The sequence below is a fragment of the Psittacula echo genome, assembly GCF_963264785.1.
Source record: "Psittacula echo genome assembly, chromosome: 2".
In the NCBI taxonomy this organism is placed as follows: Eukaryota; Metazoa; Chordata; class Aves; order Psittaciformes; family Psittacidae; genus Psittacula; species Psittacula echo.
The window spans coordinates 99913564-99937017 of record NC_137737.1 but is presented as its reverse complement, the minus strand read 5'-3'; the positions used below and the strand labels follow the sequence as shown (position 1 = coordinate 99937017).

At 36.8% G+C, this 23454-nt stretch overlaps 1 protein-coding gene across 1 annotated transcript; it reads right to left on the bottom strand.

The window, feature by feature from the left end:
• Positions 1-795: 795 nt before the first annotated feature.
• Positions 796-21520, bottom strand: FBXO15 (F-box protein 15; the record flags this gene model as incomplete). The annotated part of the gene is made up of 8 exons (XM_080611725.1): positions 21416-21520; positions 17002-17244; positions 16491-16700; positions 14339-14468; positions 11856-11938; positions 10428-10573; positions 4726-4850; positions 796-1065 (listed from the first exon to the last, which is right to left on the bottom strand). The coding sequence occupies exons 1-8, from the start codon at positions 21517-21519 to the stop codon at positions 796-798; spliced, it is 1311 nt and encodes a 436-aa protein (XP_080467851.1). The 5' UTR covers position 21520.
• Between the last annotated feature and the right edge of the window lie 1934 nt (positions 21521-23454).

The window sequence follows — 23454 nt, the reverse complement described above, 5'->3', positions numbered from 1 at the left end:
AAAGATCAAGCACATACATTCCATTTTTATATGAATATTTACTGTTAGATAAATGGTATCAGATATGCATTGTTTCCAAAACAACTGAATATTATGTACATTCAGTAAGAGCAGATATAAGTTCAGCTGTGCTGATAATTGGGACACTTATTCATAGGCCAGTATACGAGGCAAGTATCAAGAGTCAAATCAGAGAGAAGGTTAGAACAATAGAAAACAGAACAAAAAGGAATTTAAAGAAATTTCATAGTAGATATTCTATTTTCTTAACAAATGCCTTAAATGCCATATTGTTTAGATCTGTGACTTTCTGTCTGCCTTTAAATCCTCTACTAGAATACACAGAAGTATTTTCTGGATAAAAGAAAATAAGTATTTCTGCATTTAACAAAACCTTTCAAAACCTGTTATTTACCAATAACATTCTAAGGAATCTGAAGGGAACATCACACATGCTGTTTTACTGCTAGACATAAAAGTTAGCGTTCTCAAAAAAAACTGTGGCTCATGTAATAAGGCACCTTCACATTAAGTAAGTATGGAGCTCACAAGAAACATTAACCAAGGTAACAAGTATCTATAAAGAATATATTCCTAAAAATAATCTAACTATACCCAGTACCAGAAACAGACTAACCATGTGATGTCCAACAGAGAAGAAAACCACTTACTTATATCAACATGTCTCTTCAATCCATCCAATGTCACTTAAAACACCCACAAATACAATTGCACTTGCTACTGAAAAGCTTGCAGGAACAGTCTTACTTACAGGAAACTACTGACCCAGTTAAGTCAGTAATTTGTTCCAAACCAGTCATTTACCTTTTTGGTGCTTAAATAAAGCACCAAATTGACTATAAAATACTCCTTAGTTTCTTCCAACCACACCAACTCAACATAGACTTTACCCTCTGAATCTACATAGTCTGTGGTATAGATATGACCCATGTAATCATAAAGACCAGATGCCTTGGAAGACAGATCCATGCAGACTGGGGCACTGAAACACCAGAAGGGCTTTCCAATTTCATCCAAGAGAGTAACATCCATCACATAGCAGTCCTATAAACACAAGCAGAAGAGGTTATTTCCCTCTGCCATGGCCCAGTAAATAGATCTGTCCCTGATTTTAGGAGAAATATCAAGGATTCGGAGAGCAATTTTTGGTATAAAGGCTAAAATCTCAAAATATAATGGACAGTGCTCCACTGCAAAGCAACAAATACTTATTTAGAGGTTTTCTACAGAAAGCAAAATTGACAGACACATCAAAAGCTGTGCCAATCTACTTCAGATATTATTTCTTAAACACTTTAGCATCTGTGTTTCTCAATTACTAGTTACCTTGCCATTCGATATTAATAGTCCTTTCAATATGAGAAAGAAACCTAAGTTTAAACTCAGGTGCTAAACTTGTGTGAATGCAGCCATGTTTGCAAAGATACTCAAAGAGACCATCCCTAAGGCAGCGTACACACACAATTACCCTTACATGTCAACTATAAATGAAAGCTATACAGCACTTTTTGAATGGCTGCAAGCTACAGTTCCCCAAAAGATAATATTAAGGTATCTTTCTACCCTCCAAATAATTCTTCCTTTCAAAAAGCCTTGAAAATATTTCTTTATAATACTACACAATTACATCAATTTCTAATGCAAAAGTCAGGATGCCAGTTCTTGGCCACTTGCAAATGGATGGTTTCACATGTGCCTTAAAAGCATGTGGACTGTGTGTCATGGTTAGTATCAGCTGTTACCTAATCTCATGAGTTCTGAATCACTAAATGAATCAGGTTATCTTTATTATGCTGTATATATGCATTGCGTGCAGGAGTATCATATGCTCCAAAAGCGTAAACAAACCAACATCATATATTCCATGCTAAAATTCAGAATGCTTTATTTCACCATACTACATAGTTGTGCTTCCATTGCTTTAACATTCTTTCACTATTACCATACTTCAATCAAACAATACAGAGCAGATGGCACAAACATAAGCAGTAATGTGATACATACAGTTTTCTTAAGTTTGGTACCATAGACTGCTGAAAATAAAAAATCCAAAACAAATCTGATGATGATTTAATAACTTATATAAGCTATAAATCTACTTGAAACAAGGAAGAATTACTATTTTGTGGTCTGACATCTTGCATATGAAAGGTCAATTATGAAAAGTAAACCAGGGTGGCCTTAAGTATTGGGTTTTGGTTTTTTTCTTTCCATGTATTTCCAACTACCTGCACTTCAGCAATTAATTTTTTATAAAAAACACTCAGAAATGCCAAAAAATAACCTCTTTTCAAAAAAAAAAAAAAAAAAAAACCACCAAATTCCTTAGAGTATTGGGCAAAACTCAAATTCAAAGCAGTGGCATAGTCTGCTGTGAAAGATATTATTTGGCCTTCACAAGTTTCAAAAGTTTTACAGATTCATGTTAAATGCCAAATTGAATTCTACCCTCAGCTATGTGTTGCCATGCGAAAGCTCTCACCATAAATGGTTAAAAAAAATAATATTAGTATTGCTTATTTTTGCCTAGAAACAAATACTCAGTAAACCTTTTGGTGTAAGCAGACAGGACAAGGCTAAACTGAAGACTGCAGCCATAGCTCTCTGTTTCTTCTGACAGTTAATTTGCCAGATTTTTATGCACTACTCATGATTATTTTTCATGTAAGTAAAAACCCTGCCAAGCAGCTGTAAATCATTCAGAACCATAGAATGGTTTGAGTTGGAAGGACCTTAAAGATCATCTAGTTCCAACCCTCCTGCTATAGGCAGGGACACCTTCCACTAGACCAGGTTGCTCAAATCCCCATCCAACCTGGCCTTGAACACTGCCAGGGATGTGGCAGCCACAGCTTCTCTGGGCAACCTGTGCCAGTGCCTCACCACCCTCATCATAAAATAAATATGTAATTTCTTCCTAATGTTCAATTTGAATCTACCCTCCTTCAGCTTAAAATCGTTGTTCCCTGTCCTATCACTACAGCCCTTGGTAAAAAGTCTCCCTCATACCTTCTCATAAGCCTCATTTACATATTGAAAAGCCACAATAAAGTCTCTCAGGAGCCTTAATTTTCTGGTATCTGCCAAATTGCACCAAAATATCCTAGCTCCTATTGCATGCTTTTCAAGCAAATTGAGCATATCCTGGAATTAAGTGTTAAGATCCTGCTAACTTTAAGCATACAAATAGTTCTAACAAAATTAATGGGATACACAATAAAAATAAAGTAAAATTAAACTAATTCAAGTCTGAAATTTTTCAGAAGCCTGAATAAGCACTTATTCTGCATTATGGTTCTCAATGAACATTCATGGCAATCAAAGACAGATGACAAACAATTCCCTTAAAAGTGTTTTCTTGTTAACTTGAATTCCTTCTTACCAACCTACAGTATTTTTAATAAAACACATACGGAAAGAGTTGTTCCTTTGAAAATAAACAACCAACTCAAAAAAGTTCAGTGTAAACTGAGAAAAAAATGCAAGTGAACAGATTTGTCACTATGCAACAATAAGAAAAAACATCACTGCAAGCAATTAGAGGAAGCACTCAAAGAAAACTGTAATCCAAGCTCAACTGTAGTTGATGTTCCAAACAGATACTAGTAGATTACTAAATTTCAAGAAAAATTTAATATTTCTCATTGCATAGGAAAACTGGCTGACACTGTAAGCTATAAAACAAGTATTTGAATGGCTATGAGCAAACTATTATGTTATCAAACAGTACTCCGTTCCACACTTATGCAGGATTAGCAGAAATGACAGTTTTATTAATTTTTACTTTTTTCAAAGAAAGTGCCAAAATTTAAATAAAGTCCTGAACCAGGTAATTTTTCCATGATGCTTAAGTTACATCTGTTAGAATTTTTGGTACTTCTGAAATATTCAGGTAGATGAAATAGATTTAAAAATATGTGCCTTCATCACTACTGCAAAATCTACAGAACTGCTTTCAAACTTTCTTTAAAATGATTCTTCTAGGAATTCTATGCTAGAGAACAAGCGAGAATTCCTCTCAAATACGAACGGTTAATCTAGCTGACCCATATACATGACTCAAGGGCAAGGTGCTGGCTGCATGAATGTGGACTGTATTTCAGCCTGCTTCCAGCAGCATTTTAACATTCTCCAACAGTTTCCAACCTTCACTGTGCATACATGCTACAGCAGTATCTCAGAGTACTTCTTCTGGGTTTCATGACTTATTGCCTACAAAGAAACATAAGCCAAACCAAAGAGAGGAAAAAAAAAACCAAAAAACCAAAAAAACCCACAAATAACAACAACAACAACAACAAAAAAACACTAAAAAAACCCAAACAAACAAAAAATAACCACCAACAAACCTCTAAAACCAACACCATCCCCTGCCAAAAAAACCCCACAGGCAGTAGGTTTTTTGTCCAGCATTTCCAAACAAACAGTGCTGGTCAGTCGCAGCATTTTTGACAAGTAGAAAGCACTGGAGTTGTCACACATGTATAATGGGTCTATCATGCAATGTAGACTCTAAGACAGGAAGGGTAAAACATTCTATTCTCAAAATTCACATAATTTTTTGCAATACTTGAATCGAGCTTTTTCCTAATTACAGACATCTTTCACAAATAAAATAATTTTTAATTAGCATATTTAGGATGCATAAACATAATTCTGGTTTGAGATAAGCACTTCCAGAAATAAAAATTATTTCTGACTGACCTTCACATTGCCTTTAAACACACCCGTTTCCCAGGATAAGGCAGGTGTCCCAATAAGAGGTAAGTGCTTCGTATTATCCTTTAAGCTTACAGCTGTGAGCTTCAAATATTCATCTGCAATGTCATCTGAAAATATTAACAATATATAACATTATAGTACTACAAATCAAACTCAGCCCAAGTATACTGTAAATTTTCCCTCTGCTTGTCTTTGTGTCTTTGGTTTCCTCCCACTCACCAATACAGAACCCCAATACAGAACATACACCTACAGCTAGATACCAAGCACGTTATAGAGAATTTAAGACACAATTCAGGGCTTTCATTCTGAGATCTACAGTAGAAGCAGCAGATAAAAAAAACAACTGGGTATATTTGAGTATAAAAATCTGAATACTACCTAAAGGACTTATGCAAGAATGCAGGGAGTAAATTCCATGTTCAGTATTTCAATTTCATGCCACCAGTGCCTCCATCACTGCCCACTCTCCAAGAGCCAAGCTCAACACATAATACATAAAATAAATTATGAGATACACACACCACCTCTTTTTTTAAGTCTCTCTGCTCTGCCTGGTAACTCAATCTATACAACAGGGTATATGGATAACTATTGGTTCTCCCTGGAAAGGATATTGCATCATTTAAACTGACAGCAGTATGCCCTGATTTGAATCAAGTGTTTAAATTATGTATTTGTTCATTTTTAAAACAGCTTTCCAAAGGCTCATTTGTCAACATAATTACTTTGTGATTTTTTTTTTTATTATTTTGTCACTACACATAACCATATGTGTTTGGTATGTCTTCCTCTTCCCCCAGAACAGATCAACTTTGTTCATTTTTCCCTTTTATCTGAGAAGGAAAGCTAATGCTCTAATTATAACTTGGGGTACATCATAACAAACAAGATCCCTACCACAAGGAGAGGTGTGGGGAGAAAGCATCACAGCGTGACAGAACCAGATTTCAAAGTAGGACATGCCTTTAAACAAATTTCCTTGAACAAGAGGTAGTCTTTTAAAAGAGCAAACAAAAGCACTACAGACCTCAAAGAAAAAAAGAATTAAAAAAAAGGAAAGGAATTAAGTATCTAGGATTGCAGAAGACAGGAAGGGAGAGAAAAAATTCCCAAGAAAATACTGCTTTTCAGGATCCATTAGCAGGCTCTGAATGGTCAGATGGTAACTGAAGGAGCTTGTACAGGTTTAAGATGCAAGTGGCAAAGGTGAAAAAATGAGAGAAATGTTTTGCCTGTGATTCTCCTTCAAACAAGTCAAGTAGCAGTATGAGGCTGAAGACAGAAGAAGCAACATCAAAAACATGCCTTTGAGTTAAAAAGCTAAAGCCTCTGTGAAAGAGCAGCAAAAACCTTTGCCTGGTGGCTGCTGAAGGCAGACAGCTGGAGGAAAAGTGACTGAAAAAGAGAGCCCACAGTTAACCACAGAAGCCAGAAACTTCTCTGAATTGGTACTGTGGGGCCAACTCCCAAGAGATACTTGGCCACAAACCAATGCTGGAAAGTCATCACTCACAAGAGGGGAGATCCAAAGAATACTTATGGTGTGGAAGAAGCAGCCCACAACACCTGATAGAAGACAGAAGCAGCAGGTTTTTCACTACAGACCCTGTCTGGAACAAGAGTTTTAATACAGCAAAACCAACATGACTATGCCCAGAAGTATTTTGTACGGTTGAAGGAAAACACATCACTCCAGTGATAATCATTGTTTTTGCAGTGAAGTCCTCGAGAACTCAAGTGAGGAAAACGTAAGCAGAATTCACTTTCAGGACCCAGCTCAAAGTGCAGAAAAGGATATTAAGTTGATACCTGCCCAAATGATTCAGTTCTAAAACTCAGTAAATCAAACCCAATGACAAGATTTCGTTCCAGATAAAAATACTTAATAGTCAAGCTTTACTGAGTGAACATCAAAAGCCCACACTTAGAGTTGAGCTTCTATACAAGAGACTTTAAACACCATCAGTCAACAAGCACTTTTTCCAAAGCACCGTTCTGTTATCTGCAATTCAGGTTCGAATGCAAGCAGGTGTTTCCTGTCACCCATCCAAAACAAATGAAAAATGTAATGGACTAAAAACAGATTGAAAAAAGCATACTGGTAATAAATTAATGAACCCCAGGACATGACTACTATTGAATGGAATTAATAACATGAACTGCTGCATTGCTAGCTGGGTCACCTGATGAAGGTATAACTTATATTGCAGTTACTTCTTAACTTTAAGCCACAATTTGAGATAGGTAACACAGATCAGGAATCTAAAGGTCAATTATTCATGGATTAGTTAATCCAGTCCTTTATTTACTTATTTTTTTATATAAAGCTCCATTGTAAACCTCCCATCCAGAAGAAAGAAAAAGCATGCCCAGAAATTAGCAAGAAGCTGAAGTGCTAAGTACTGAAAACTCCCCTTCCTCTTCCCAGTCAGATGAGAAAAGTAAATTAAAAGGACGGAGCAAGCTATGTTAAAAATACAAAGGCAAACAGAGAAAGGAAATTGGACAAGGCTTTCTTCAGTCTTATCTAGAATTTGTTTCATGTCCGTTTTTAATATCTACAGTCCAGAGTTTATGCAAGACACATAGCAGCAAAGCATCCCTTTAATCAGGTTAATATAGGTTATAGGGAACAAATACTTCCACATAAAGAGGATACCAATATAGAGAACACGTACCACACAGACAAACCTCAGAGAAAGAAACAAATAGCCCAATAGTTCACAGGCATTTATTTTAGCTAAAAGGTAAGCAAGTCTGATTTGCTAACCAAGCCTTTATTGCAAGTTGTAATCTGATGGTTATTTTCACAAGGAAGGCTGTGCTTAACAGTAGTTCTGGTGGTAACAACTGGCCTTACCATGCTGAAATGGTCATTTAAACTTGCAAATCAATCTTCAAGGTCAAGCAAAACCATTTTAAATACATGATGTGATATTTTCCAAACAAATCTTAATATCTCTTTAGACATATAAAAATCACCCCATTACATTTTACAAGCAGAACGTATTAACTTACAAGGAATAACACTGAAAAGCCAAAGCTTAGGCTAACATATGGCTACAAAGCTATGCTTAAAAAGTTAGAAACCTAGGTAAATACATTTCAAGAATGTTTATGAAAAAGCTACATGCAGTATCATGGCTTCTGAGTCACAGGAAAGGCCTGTCACAGCTTCCTGACACGAGTTTTCTAATGCTTTCAATTCTATTTTAAAGTATTTAACATATTCACCCTATAGCATCCATCAACAAGACCATATTACCAGTTCTGTTTAAATGGAAGGAAGCATAAAAAAAAAAAGCTAAAAACCAGCCAAAGGAGTAAAAGAGTGGCAAGCCAGCTAGCTACTGCAGTGCAAGTATTAATAAAACAAACAAACAAAACATCTTAAACCATATATACATCATCCATTTGGTTCAATGAACTGTGATATAACTTTTTTAATTTAATGTTAAGAATTTTGAAGAAAGAATTGAAAATAAAGCAACAAAATTAAACACAACATTAATGAAGACAGACAAAAAGAAAACTAGATGTGAACAGGTAAATCAATTATTCTGCAGAATAACAAATTGATATTCTCTGGTAACGCAGAAATGTCTATAGCTTCCTGATGGAAGCAAATAAGTATTTGGCAACCAGCTGACAACTGCTCTATGTCTTGGGTTATGGAAACTGCCATTGGCATGTCACATCCATAATCTGAAATAAATCTGGATTGCGTAGAGCATTCTAAGAAACAGTAAAACTTCTTTCTCACTATGCCAGAGACCTCCATGTTTCAGAGAATGGGACAAAGAGTATTGCTATAATGGAGCCTAAAAACAAAATGCAACCATTGAATACCACCAGATGGGACAAACCTACTCTGATGGACACATTCAGAAGCACCATGTTTACCATAAGGAGCAAAGTGGACAACAAATTACCATGAAGATATGTGAGAGCAGACAGCCATAAGCTGCCTCACCACATCATTTCTGAACACAAATTATGGAGGAAATCAAACATTTTCCAAAAGGTTTCCAATTGTGCAAGTACATGGAAGGGTCTAGATGACAACTGAGCTTATTGCCTACAGAACCATGGCTTCAGCTGGCTGATGTCCTCTGAGAAAAGAATCTAATGGCTGTCACACAGATAAAGGACACAAAAATAAAACAGTTCAGAAAACACTGGCTATCATAAAACAGACTGCCTAACTGGCAAAGTGAGACGACACCACAACCGTATCATGGACATTTGCTATAATTTGCATAAACATTAACTTAACCTTTAGCAGAAGTAGCGTTTAAGCTGCAAAAAAGAGATACCAACAAAACAGTGTGCCACATACTGCTTTCTTTTGTACAGCTGTATTGCTAGGAGCATAAAATTTTCAGTTTAGAAAACAAAACACGACATTCACCTTAAAAAAAACAAAACCAACAACAACCACCAAACCCCAAAACCCAACTCTCTAGCCAATTTACAGATGAAATTACTTTTTTTTAGGGTATAAAGAGGAGTCCTGTATTGAACACCACCTCAGGAGAGATTTCTATTGCTACATGGGTAGACTTTCACTGAAGTTTTACCCTTATAAGTATTCCTTTATTTCAAGCTTGCAGCTTTTCTGGAATCTGAAAACATACACGTTTCAAATTCAAAAGACTACAACACTCCACACTGTGCACAAGGCTACAGACTAAATAACAGTTCTTGGAGTCATCAGAAACAAATTAAAAAGTGTCACACAGGGAAATTTGCTCTAACACTGTAGAAGCACTGAAGCCTGGTAACAGTGCCCTCTATTGTCACCATCAAAACCAGTATTTTCTGAAACCAACAGAAGGCTCATTGGTACTGTTAGCAGAAAAATACGGGGGAGAAGTAACTGATTTACAGTGTTTGATTTTCATTGTTCAAGCTTACTATTGTCTCTCCTGACAGAAAGACAGCTGTGTAGCTGTAAGGCAAGGTTGTGCTGAAAAAAAAGTTGTGCTTGTCAAAAGAGCGATCACCTACATATTGTGCAAAACTAGCACAACTGTACCTGAACAAAGATAGCCAATCATGTCTCATTAAAAGAAATGCTAAGAAATTAATAAAATCAGCACAGTTAAAAACAATCACTGAAATTGCTTATCAGACAGTGAAAGGATGTCAGAATAGACTATCTCAAATTGACCTAAATAAAAGCTATAAATCCTAAAGTTCTCAGTATCTTCTACAAATGTATTTAAATATTTAATCTGTCAATGCACCTAAAGTATAGCTGAGAAGAATTCTACAGAAATAGGTTTCCAAAATGCATGAGGATAAACTTACTCTCCCTTATAGTTTACAAGTGGAAGGAACATCAATCTACACCACAAGCTATGCCACTGCATTATTAATTCAGCACTGAAGCAAACAAAAGTATCCTGACAATCTGCAGAACTTGTACCTCAGGCCTGACACTATGTCAGTTTAATAGGCTGATTTCATACAGAGCAAGCTTATGGCACCACACAATGTACCATGCAGATATAAAAAAAATAATAAATAAATAAAAATCACACAATGAAGAAAAATACAGCTTACATTTAAAAATCCATTTCAGTTTCTCCCCTTAAAACAGAAATACTGGATATAAAAGGAAAACATAACAGCAGGGATCATCTTAAAATCAGACCTTACTGTTCTGCCAACTCTACCTTTTCTGCAGAAGAGGCTTTTAAATGTTCCACACAGGTAGGTGCAGCTTCTACCGTGCATATCAAGATGTAGACTGTAGTCATGTAGTCCATACTCCGGGTCAACATCATCCAATAGAGGTTTATGAGGTGGAAGGGCATATTTACTTCAAAATAATAATAATAATCATTAACAACACCACAATACCAGAAGGGCGAAAGACTTAACAGAAAGAGTAAAAAGCCCTACCTTAGGAGACGTTTTAAGAGGGGGAAAAATTATTAGAAAAATCAAACATCTCTAGTTCATCATACTTCTTTTAACTCATACAGTGTCTAACACTTCTCATCAGCTGTCCAGCCTAGCTAAATGCAGAAAATACGGCACTCAACCTTAAAAGGTACATCTGTGAAACTCCAAAATAAGCAGTGGTTTATGAAAAAAACAAACAAACCAACCAAAAAACCACAAAAAAAAAAAAAAAAAAAAACAACCCCAAAACAAACCAACACACCAAACAAAAAAAACCAACTAACAAAAACCATATCAGCTTAACTATAAATCTAAAAGCTACAGACTTCCCTGGAATAGCAGGGAAATAAAAATAGAAAATTTTGTCTGTGTCTAACCTAAGAGAGAAACTACTGTACACGAATGACCGGAAGTGCCCAGATCCCAGAGGCAACTGAGCAGCTTCTACACAGGATCCTATTTGGTAGCAAGGGAGATCTTGTTAAGTATTACCTTCTGTGTGAAAAGAGCCACACTAAGTTATAGCCAGCATTTAAGACCACCAGTAGATCCTACAGTATCTGAGCAGAAAGCTCAGGGGGTGGGCTGGGGGGAAAAAATGAACCCCTGAAATCATCCTCTAAAGGTAAAAAACACCATCTTTATAAACAGTTTACAGTGTATAAACAGGTATTACATTGTACACTGGAATATACACATATGCACAAATACTGCATAGGAAATCCAGCTACTTTTTCAATAGGGCTGAAAGATAACTGCAGGCACCTTGCCAGTTTATCAGAATTTTTTTCTTCCCTCTTGCACAACTAAGATAATTATCCTACTAAGATAATTGTCCTACTTCTTAAAATGTCTCCCTCTCTTCTAGGTCTTTCAGATAGGAAGAGGGAACAAGAAGATTGCTTGAGAAAAGGGAGACAGAATGTGCAGTGTATTTCTAACTTTTTCAATATAGCAAGTACTGGTACACTTGTATGACTGAATTATCTCCTTAACAGCATAACAATGGTTACATTTGAGTATGAAAATATTTCACCGGCTTTGTCTGTAGTTACTGTCGTTATTTATATTAAACATGCACAGTTAATTACTCCCTAAATATAAACCTCTTACCAGCAGCCAATTTTAACTGTGAAACTCAAAGCTTTATTCAAAAGGTTATATTTATTACCCACAAAGGAGAACCCCAAACTTACACAGTAGCAGAACCCAAAGTGCTTCTCTCAAAAAGTTGATGATAATGAAGACTCGTCATAACAAAAGCAATTTCATTTTTCACCTGAAAAGTTAATTAAAGTAGATGTATTTTCATCTGGCAAGACTTTTTCTTCATAAGGTCTTCCTGAGCATTAAAATTCATAGATAAATGCTGCTGCTTATTACTCTGCCGGTTACTCTAATAATAACGGTTTGCTTTAACACTAAGACTCCTATTACTGTTACTATCTACTGCTACAAGAATACAGAATATATGTAAAAGGTCTCAGCATTTCCATATTATGAGGAAAAGAATGGAAACTAGCTTTGCTGAGGCAAAAGTTATCAGCAGCAATCCATGAATTGCACTTCTCTAACTTCTACTTACTGCTTTAAACCAGATACCTAAAAAGAGTCAAATAGGCCTTACTCTCAACTCCTAAATACCTACGCATTAAGCTTATTTTATGTAAGGAATTATCTGCAAAGAGGCTAACATCAGTGAGGAATACAGAACTACGCAATAGAAATATTGAATATCAACGTAAAACCCCAAATGTCTTACCAGATCACATTCTCCCGGGAAAATGGTAAGATATACCTTCTATAGGCCTATATACCTCAAAGAAAACTTCAGAGCTCAACATGAGAACTAAACAGAGCCAAAGGTACCTATTTACTTCAAGAACACAGAATGCTAGGATTTCAGCTTTAAAAAATAAAAATAACAATGCATTTTTAAGTCCTACATTTGCAAACACGTAAGTCAACAGCAAAATAAATTATTTACTGCCAGCAGCCTATTTCTGTTCTGAAAAGTGGGCAACTGTTGTTTTCATCTCTCTCTGGGTTACCAAACAGAAAACTGCACCCTCTAAAACTTTTTTTTTTAAGCCACTTCTTTAGCTACTTCTCTGCACTTTTTGTGATGCAAAATTACAACTATAAAGGATGCAATGATAAGAGATTGATAAATCACACAGAGTCTCTCAGTCTTTCTCTATTCAAACACCAAAAGGCCCACATAACCTGTCCTTGGTTACTAGCATTAGCAATTTCTGTTACACAGCTATGTGTAAAAAACCAAGATGTGTGGCATTTATGATTATCACACCCACCTACACTTAACTGCCTAATGTTACTCTCCCACATAAATGATAAGAACAGCTGTTCAGAAAAGTAAGCAGGAAAAGTATACCAGAGCAAGGCATTCAATGCTTAACAACTTTGTAGAACTTAGTTACGACTAAACCATTTCCAGGTGCTGAAAGAGTTGTCTTTCCAAGTATGGGAAAGGGTGACACATTAGCAGGACCATAGCGACAACAACATATGGACACAAATCTACTAAACTTCTAAGGATACAAAAGAAATGGCTGTTCACTTATCAGAACTCCTCACAGATTGAGACAACTCATAAGAGGTTCATGCAGGTCAGCCAGTCTCATTTTCTAGGAAACGGACACCTTTAAGTAAGGGTGAAACAAATATTCCTTCGGTGGTTTTAAACAATTTCTCTGGTGATTGGGCACGTTTGAGTTAGCAAGAGTTTCCAGCTGGAAATGAGACATGGCTTAGAGCAACTATTCACAACTCCCTCGGGAAAGTTCACTGCCAGTGCTAAACAATATGTCTATGTCATTAGCATGGCTGGAAGAGGAATAAAGGGCTGCTACCTCTGAATTCAGTCCAAGAGCTGAACACCTGAGATAGGCTTCCATAGCACCTAACTGTATGCAATTTCAGGCAGACAACGAGGTGCCAGTTTATTCAATGCTAAGACACAGGTTCCTTTAGAGTAGGAATCTACTTCGGATGTTCTGCACTGCTCTCTAAAGACATTCATCCCTACATACAGCCTACACAGACTAACTACTTAACTTAGACACTTGACAGCAAGAACTGAATATCCCCAAAAGGGCAAAACGTACAGTGTTCCTGCTGCTGGAGCATGATACGACTACCTGGCAACATAGATTAAAGGAAACAACAAGCAAAGTTGCCTTGTGGGAATTCATCGCTTTGAGTGATGGGGACAGGGCAAGGCATGAGTTAGGGGAAGAAGCACATCCCTCCTGAAACCTTCTCTTTAAAAAGTCTTTAGGATATCAAACTTTGGCATGTGAAGAGTGCAAAATAAATATAACAGAACCCAGAAATAAGATTAGTACAGTATCTGGTATACTATGAAACATAACTGTTATTTTTCTTAAAGGTGGATTTTTTTGGAAAGTACAGACAATCCTGCAACAGCTCTTTAGAATACAATAAATCATGAACTAGCTATCCCTACCTGCATTTTCTTATTATTAGTTTAGACAAGATCTTTCAAAATACAAAGAAAAAAAAGGAAGGTGGGAAAAAAAACCCAGAACTAAACCCCAGCCTCCTCCCCCCGAACTCCCCAAATCCCAAACTACCAGGCAAAATAATCTGTTTCTTCAAGTCATAACACAGTATCAAAACAAAATGTTTATCTTACCTTCCAAAGTCCTATTACAAGTCCTGAATTCAGACAGAAGAGTCGGACAAGCTTATCAGCACCAACTTCTACACTTTTTTCAGTCAGGTTAGCAAGACAATATTCAGCAATTAAGGAACGATGACGAGGTCTTTGAAAAGAACACACAGAATGTAGCAACAAGACTATGTCTCCTTAATCAGAATCAGAATCAGAATCATCCTTATTTATGAAAAGTTCAGCCTGATCTCATTTTTTAACTCTGAAGACTGACTGACCGCACAAGATGAAAACAATTTTGAAAGCATTCAGCTATAAATTTTATTTCTGAACAACTACAGCATTCTAGCAGGATCTCAACATCTAACAAGAAACAAAAGCCACCACAGGATGGCCTAATACAGAATTATAGAATCACAGAATCAACTAGGTTGGAAAAGACATTTAAGATCATCAAGTCCAACCATTACCTCAGGACTGCCAATATACTACTTAAAAAAAAAGGAAGAAAAACTGATCTATTTGCCCAATATTTCAAAATGGCCACAGAATTACTTTATAATTTGTTTTTAATACTATGTTGGTACTAGATGGAATCACTGGACATCTGTCAGTATGAAGCTAGCTAATAAGAAGGTAAGTTCCTCCTTCACATAAGCAAAATTCCGAGGAAAGGATCAAACTGCACATATAATAAATTAAAAGCTTCTCTTACAGGAAGCTTTCTTTTTTTAGAAAATTGTTTCTAGATTTTGCCTGTAATTAAAGCAAATTAGCTCCATAATATCCTTTAACTAAAGGTCATACCTCAAGGGCATTCTGATTGGCTAATGACACATAAAAAAGAGCAGAACGCAGAGTCTGTGTTACCTATTCAGAATGGAGAAATAACCTTTTTCTAAAACCTTCTGCAGATTTATGCTCTTACGATATTCAAAACTGTTCCTAGCTTTCCCAACAGTTTCAAATAGTATCACCTACCACTACACACTGCTAAGAAAACAGCAACCAACAGGAAATTCATCACTTCACCTTGAACTGTAAGATTTGGAGAGGAGATGGGACATCAACCTTCTCTGGTTTTAAGTCAAGCAAGCTGGCATAAATACAGGGAATTTACTAAAGTCCCTGCACTAGTCCCTTATAATCTTAACATTCTAGTAACATTCTGATATTTGTGAAATCATTACCTTTGTGTATATTCACAAGCACTAAAAACTTGTAATTCTGTGAAATAAATACACTAGCTGCTTGCAGGTTTTATTTTACTATTTTCTACATATGAATCATCATCTTGGTAAAGCAACTACATTTTCCACATAATCCGACTGCAAGACTTGTGTAGCTGACTACACAAAAGGCTTCTTGGTATTTTTTTTTCTTTAGGCAAATACATTGCTTATTCCTGAGGAACCTTGGGTTTTGTATGTGAGCAGTTAGTTCTTTTCAGAGCTATACTGGCTATGGGTTCTGTGTAAGAAGCATGTAGGTGATACTGCATACGCTAAAATGACAGGTAAGACACAGACATGGTAAACTCCTTCACAGGAACCACATACATACATATCTCAAATACACACTTTTAATTTAAACATCTTTTCTCAGAATATCATGGCAGAAAAATATTGTACACACTTAAATTACAAAACAACAGCTATCCCACATTGTGCTGTGGGCTACTTTATGCGTGTGTTCTTATATCGTACATGTAGCCAAACACAGAGCTCCCTCAATTCACATACATACCTATCAGACAGAAAAAAAATGTTAGTAACACAGATTACCTTATTGTAGCCACATAAACATTGATGTACTGTCCCTATCTAAGCTTCTCACATTAAATCCTCCTAGATCTACATGTTTATTTCATGCTCATTTGTATCTATGCCTTAGATTCAGCTTTCCAAGGCAGGATCTAACAGTCTGTATCTTGCATGCCAGTAGCTACATTAACCTATGAATTAATGTCATAGTTTGCTGGATTATATCTATTTCTTGCTAAAAAGCTCTACCAATGAAGAGAAGGACATAGGCTTTGGAAGAAATAATATAGAGAGGCTTTCTCAGAAAGAATTGACTTGTTAAGTTAAACCAAGTTCAGGTAGCTCCTACAGACATATTATGAACCAGTTACACCAACCCTCTCCTAAAAAAATCCCGTGATAAAACTCACCCATTCTTGCTGCGAGCTCTGCTTTGGTCAGGAAGCAATGGTATAACTCCAAATAATTTTAGGGTTGACAGGATGTCTAAGCATGGCCAGTCTGTACTATACCAAAGTATAGTAACAGATGTATCCTTAAATGATAGGTTTGCTTCCTCCATTACATGTTCCTTTCCATTTCTGTCTTTTAGAACAATTATCCAACTCAAGCCAGAGGCTCTGTTATTGAGAAATTGAAAGGGAAGAAGGATGTTTTGGAAAAAAATAAATGAATAAGCATATAAAAAAATTTAAATTTTCAAAGTGGCAAAACTTAAACTGTGCTTCCCCAGAATTTTTACATTTCTACTAACCGCTACTTACACTTTTCAGGGTAGGTCATTTATAGGCTATCACACTTCTTCCCATTCTGAAATACATTTTATAACTCTATTTCCGTATCCCCCCCTCATTTTCAAAGCCATCAATATTCTGTACATTGCTCGTGAGTAAACACCTCCTGTGATAAGGCATTGCTTACTTCATAGCTTCTTTGTTTTTACATGGAAGACCTGTATAAGGATCTACAGGTTTAACAAGTTGCATTACTCTAGCTTTGACAACAGCTATTTGTTTGAAGATATATTCTTTCTTCCAGTACCCAGGCTTTCTATCATGTAGAGCAGCACAGCCCAAGGAAACAGTTTCTGTTTGTTCAGACTTCATTTTCCAAATTGTCTTTTTTGGTTGAAAACAACTGCAATAGATTTTCAGCCAGATTCCACTGAAAATAAAAATAGAATAAAGAGGAAAACCACATAAATTTCAAAAATAGTTATTTAATTATTCTTACATGCTTGTCTCAGCTACCACTGAGCATGTTGGCAGAAATATATAAAGCCCCAAATTATTAGCATTAGCCAAGGAAATGCAAAGACACAGTTGTATACTTCTCCACTTTTCCCCATTTTGACCTTCCACCAGCTCATATGAGGTCATTTTCGCTGGTGCAAACATGAAGGCTTAGGAACCAGAAGATGCTAGGTGTCAGCATTTCTCATGGGCTTACTGGGTTACCTCAAAGAATATGTAATCTCTGAACAAATTCTTGTCTGGATTATGTATACCAAATGAAATCCACTTACAACCTTCCACTCTACAACAGGGATAAAAAAAAAAACCTAAAAAATATGCAGTTCTTACAATATGCCAATAACATTAATAAAAATCTCAACTACATATACACAAAATGTTTGACTACTGTAGAATCATCAGATATTGCGAAATTTTATGCCTCACAATAGCACACTAGAATGTGGTGGCTTTTAAAAGGCCTTCCCTCACCTTATGCTGCCACTTCACACTCACTGAAGCAGATTAAAAAAAAAAAAAAAAAAAAAAACAACAAAAAAACACCCAACAAAGCAAAACAATATATCTGAGTGAAAGCTAACATGACGAAACAAAAGGACAGGTAAGTCTTGTCTGTCTTCCTGAACATATAGGATCCAGGATGAAGCTCAGAGGCAGCATAGCCATACTCAGCGACTTAAAAGAAAACTGATAAAGGTTGAGCAGTTACTTCTGAAAATTCCACCCCGAAATGATTCATCTTCCTCACACAAAATCTGCTACTAGAAAAAGTGGTTTAATACCTCTTATTCAACAAAGACAATATGGACCCCTCAAGTTTCTCACAAAGTCTAGCTGGAAGTGGGGTAGACGAAGACAACTAGAATCACCTATATTTGGTGGTGGTACCACTCCTATGTCAAGCCATTCTGCACTCTCTTTTGAAAAGCTCAGAGAATAGACATCTTTTTGAAGAGATCAAAGAAACATGCAACAAGAATGAGGGGTTCACCTCTTTCCAGTTAAGAAAAATATGAGGTCACATTTCTGCCCCCCCATACTCCAATATCTCTAGGGCAATTCATGGAATATTAAGTACAAGAACTTACAAGAATTCAAACAACAACCTGTGAATAAAGGTTTCCAGTAAGTTTTCCAATTTTAAAGTGCTACACAGTCTACCTAGATGCACTACAGAAAATTAATAGCAACAGAAACAAACTCTCAAGAGAAATTCTCTACCATTCATCAGCAAGATTACCTTTACCAGCCCTCACTTATCCCCAGGCAAACTTACACTAATTTGCTTTGTAATGCATCTTTTCTCTCCTTAAAGAATTAAAGCATTCAAGGGCTGAATCCACCCCACACTACCTCCTACCCATGAAAACCACCCTCACTTCATCAGCTGCTGAGACCACATGCCAAGAGCTAGGCTCTTTGTTATTGATGCAAAAATACTCAGGAATTATGCAAAAACCTTCCAGGCTGCTGCTCTGCAGATATATGTACAATCTCATCCTGACACTTTTTCAGTCAAAGCTGTTTAAAACACACAGACCGATAAGTTTCTGTGACAGGTAAAAGGAGGTTCACAGTCAATATGAGCTTTCAATTTTCCTTTCCAAAGTCTGAGGGGGGAAGGATATATGAAGAACAATCCCATAAGTAAAACAAAGGCTTAAGATACTTCAATTTTGAGCCCAGAAAGGAAAAGACAACCCAGTTATCAGATAATATAAAACATTTCTGATGGAGGGAGGAAATTATTATTTAACTCCAAAGCAGCTAAGAATTGTGAGATGATGAAAACAGAGGAGCGATGTCCTTGACACAACATCATCAGGGGAAACTGAGCAGTGTACCATCCAACTGGTCTTACTCAGCCAAAAAGTCCACTAATATGTCCTCCCACAATCCTCTCCTGTGAACTAGAAACCTCTTCCCAGCATAGGCATGGGAAGAGATACTCAACAGCTGGCACTGAAAAGCCAGGGTTTAGTAGTAAACAGTTCCTGCATTTTGAAGGTACGGCCTCAGGCACTGTAAGCTGAAGGAAGACAGATTTACCACCAATACCTACCACCCTTCTCCTCACTCTCGGTTACATGTTGCTTCTTCATTTCCCAGAACAGTATTATGCAAGCAGGTGAGAAATCAGTTCAAGAAGTTCAAAAATTCAATCAGGGCAGGGAGGCAGAGGAGAAAAAAAGGGGGACCTGGAATCACAAGTGTTTAGTGAGGTATCACTGTCCCTTCATCCCCAACTTCTGAAGAATTCAGGGCAGACAAATCAACTAGGCATCCAGTAGGGAAGCACAAATTTCCCTCTTTACAGCAGAATACACACCACTTTTGCTTCAAAGTGTTAAGTATAATATTCATCTCAATGCCTTTTACTGGACATTGCAAACAAGCCAACCCAATCTCTTACTGCCAACTCAAATGCCGGAAGTGAACATGCAGTCAGTCATCACTTGATGACCACAATGGCAAAAAGATCATCTCCTGTTCTCTAGCTTCTCACTTCCTCTTACACAAGCACTTTCTGCCGATGATCAAAATCCTCAGGCTTTCAGACAGACCATCTATGTGAGCTTCCTACACTGACAGGAAGGCTGGAATAATACCACATGCTGAGATAAGTGGAGTGCAGAAAGGGCTCAGAAACAACTCCCTGCTTTCAACATTTACATTGAACATATCAGTGCCAAGGATCCATTAAAGCAGAGACATTATTTGAAGGGCCCAAAGACAAAGCACTGCATTCGGCAGCACAGATATATCACGATGAAAGACTATTGCATCAATAATAGTATCCTGCAATATCACCAAAGCATACTCTAAAAACCAAGATCAGATTTGTCACAGAGATATGGAGGAACTTTAATTAAACCACAAGATTCAGGGACTCAAGAAGGTCCACAGAAATCCAGCAGGAAGAAGTGACCTAGTCTCACTGACAAGTCAGTCTTCTAGATTAAGGGAAAGTATCTCTTCCTCAAATCCCATTTGTGCACATACAGTAATCTCTGTTGAGATAAGAAAATGGAAACAGACATTGCTGAGATGGAGACAGATGAATTGGCTTCCCATGAACAAGCCTCAATGATTTTATCCTACCTTACTATCATGAAGCAGAAAATGCGTATCGAGATATATAATCTGTGTCCACTACACAACTGTTATCTACGTGCACCTGCTGACAGCCTCAAAAAAATTAATCTGGATAATGGCCTTCCCTTCAAATTCATCAGTTTGAAAGGTGTCAATGCCAACGTTAACTGATTCATTGTACAAGTTCTGGCAAATAAGCGAGAAATGGATGAACACCAAGATGTGGCAGCTTCCTATATAGGAAGATATTTTCTGATTTAAATAACACTAATTAAGCAGAACTCTACAAAAAAAGAAAAAGAAAAAAGAAAAAAAAAAAAAAAGAATACCCAGGTGTCCTAGTTATCACATACCAACTAGGTCCTCTCCTGTTGATACTTTCACAAAATTATCATGATACTGATACAATCAATCTGTGAACTCTGTATAACCAATTGCTTATAAAATGTGGCAGTATTTATCTTTGCCCCTGTTTCAGTTAGAAAACACCAAAATTTGACAGAAAGAGCAGCAGATAAAACTCACTAGTGAATCCCCTGACTAAATCAAACCCTCCGCAAAAACCTGACTGAAAGAGCTAAATAAGGAGGACTTCAAAATTATGAAAGCTATGACAATTCTAGACAGCTACTGGCTACACACCAGTAAGGACTGCCTGAACTAAAAAGCCTGTGCAGCTGCATGTGAATACAAGCAAATATATGCAAATAATAATAACAAAAAAATGATAATAGCTACATTTGAAAACACGGTATTTAGTTTTTGCCTCATAACTCCCATTAAATTCAACAGAGCTTGTACAGCTAGAATTCCATACGACACACTGTACCATGAACTGTGCAGTATAATTTCAGCAGAGTAATTGCCAGTAAGTATATGCATCAGTGCTCTAGCATGAGTGAAACTAAATTAGAAAAGACTCGTAACTCAGGAAAACTCAACTGCTGCACGATTAAGCGTAGCACTTATGCTTCCCTGTTCCTTACTTGTCATTGGCCAGATGATAAAAGTGCCTATTCACACAACCAACAGCCAACAGGGACACAGCATCCAAATAGGAAAATATCTTTATCAGTATTTCTGATGGCATGCTGGAAGAGAAAGAGAAATACCATTAGACTTGCCTGGAAACCCCAGAAATTACAATGGCAAAGAACTTTAATTCTAAACCAGAGCAAAACAAGAGATGGAAACTATCAGCTTGTAAATAACAAATCAAAACTCACCAGAAGAGTTAATTTGCAGAGTTTGGGTTCTGATCTCTAGTACCAGACATTTTTTTAAAACCATTTACCACAACCTATTCAAGTGGCACAGCATGAAAAGTTATAGGTTTGCATTTTCATTAAACTTTGTTAACTTTAACCCATTTTGACATGAAACTACCTCATTCAACTTCAGTTTCTCGCTGCTTGTAACACGATTTTAACACATAGTCCACAACCACTAGCATTTGCCAGAGAACGGCCTATACTCAGTCTCCTCCTTACTGTGGCGTCAGGGCTTAGGATGTATCAGGACATAAATGTCCTAGTCAAACAGTGAGATCATTCTCGACCTCACAAAAACCTTCAAACCATATGTGCTCAAGGGTCTCCTACAGTTTTCATTTATGTCAACAGAAAGATGCGAAACATAAGAGCTGAGTGGCATTTCCCAAACATTAATATTTTTGTGCCTCTGTAAGGCTGCCTGAAATACAGGTGCCAGCCTAAGTACAAGCACAACATAATTTGGAGCTGACCCACCGTGATTTTTGTATTAACAGGTAGAAACCTCATACGCTTAGAGTAGTATCTGGTAACTGCACAGTGTTTTAAAAAAGATGCATTTTATACTCTTAAGGTTTGGAGCATGACAGTATGGTAACATAAAAAACACCACTGAAAATACAAGGTGCTATGAAAGTCAACACTTCATCTGTGTCTCTTGTCCATTTACCACTGTCATTTACAACACTTGCCGATTTATAATACCCTATCCAGAAGCACACAGCTTTCAAGTATGGAATAAATGCCAATACACCAAGGTTTGTATCAAAACTCAGAATCCCAGCTGCACTAACGTAGAGATGATTGTGCCAAAACTTGCACAGTTATTATGTGAAATAACTCACACACTGTAAGCCCAAAGCAGTTAGTGCATTTATTCCAGACAGAATTTAGAAATGATCCCTTAAAAATCTGCAGATTAGCTAAAATAGTATGCTTGATCCAGAATTCTCAACAGTGGTTTTTACAATAATATTATTTTTTGTTTGAAGAAGCTAAGAAATTTTTTTTTTTCTTTTCTTTCACACCAAATTAACAGTGTAAGAGACTGAACTGCCCATCTAATGGAAAACAAGAGACACGGCTACACAGGAGGTTACAAAATGTATATTAAAAAATTAATTAATCTTTCCTGTAACATATTCTCAGATGTCTTCTGTAGAAACCCAACTAATTTTAGAAAAGGAAACAACACATGACTACATGAAAGTGCCCTTTCACTGTCAAACAGGAAGGGAAACATCTACCTGATGTTACCTGCAGCAAATATGGAGCAGCCACTCTATTTCTCCCCACCTCATCCCACTCCACCAGCCTAAGCCTCTCTACACAACGGAACAATCAAGAGAAACATTGAAGTTTAATTCCAAACTGGCTTTTATTGAAGTAATACAATAACAATTTTTATTCTCGATGAACAACACAGGCCATGATTTGCAAAGGAGCTGCAGAAGTCTTACCTACATACTTCATATGAACTTAGAAAAGGAGGTGAGGAAGAACATACCAGATAACATCAGAAGGTCAACACAGGATCAACCAAGAAGGCCAGGAAAGTAAATCTTTCCTTTTCAACTCAAAATATCTGATATGGAACTCTCCATACAGTAACTGTAAGCAGTCAAAAGATAACATATAGTCTGCAAGGGGTGTTCCACTGTTACTCCTAAACTGAAGACATACTCACCTCTCAATACCCAAATTAGACTTCGGTTTTACAGAAGGTGTCAAATACAGACTTTTAATTGCAGCAT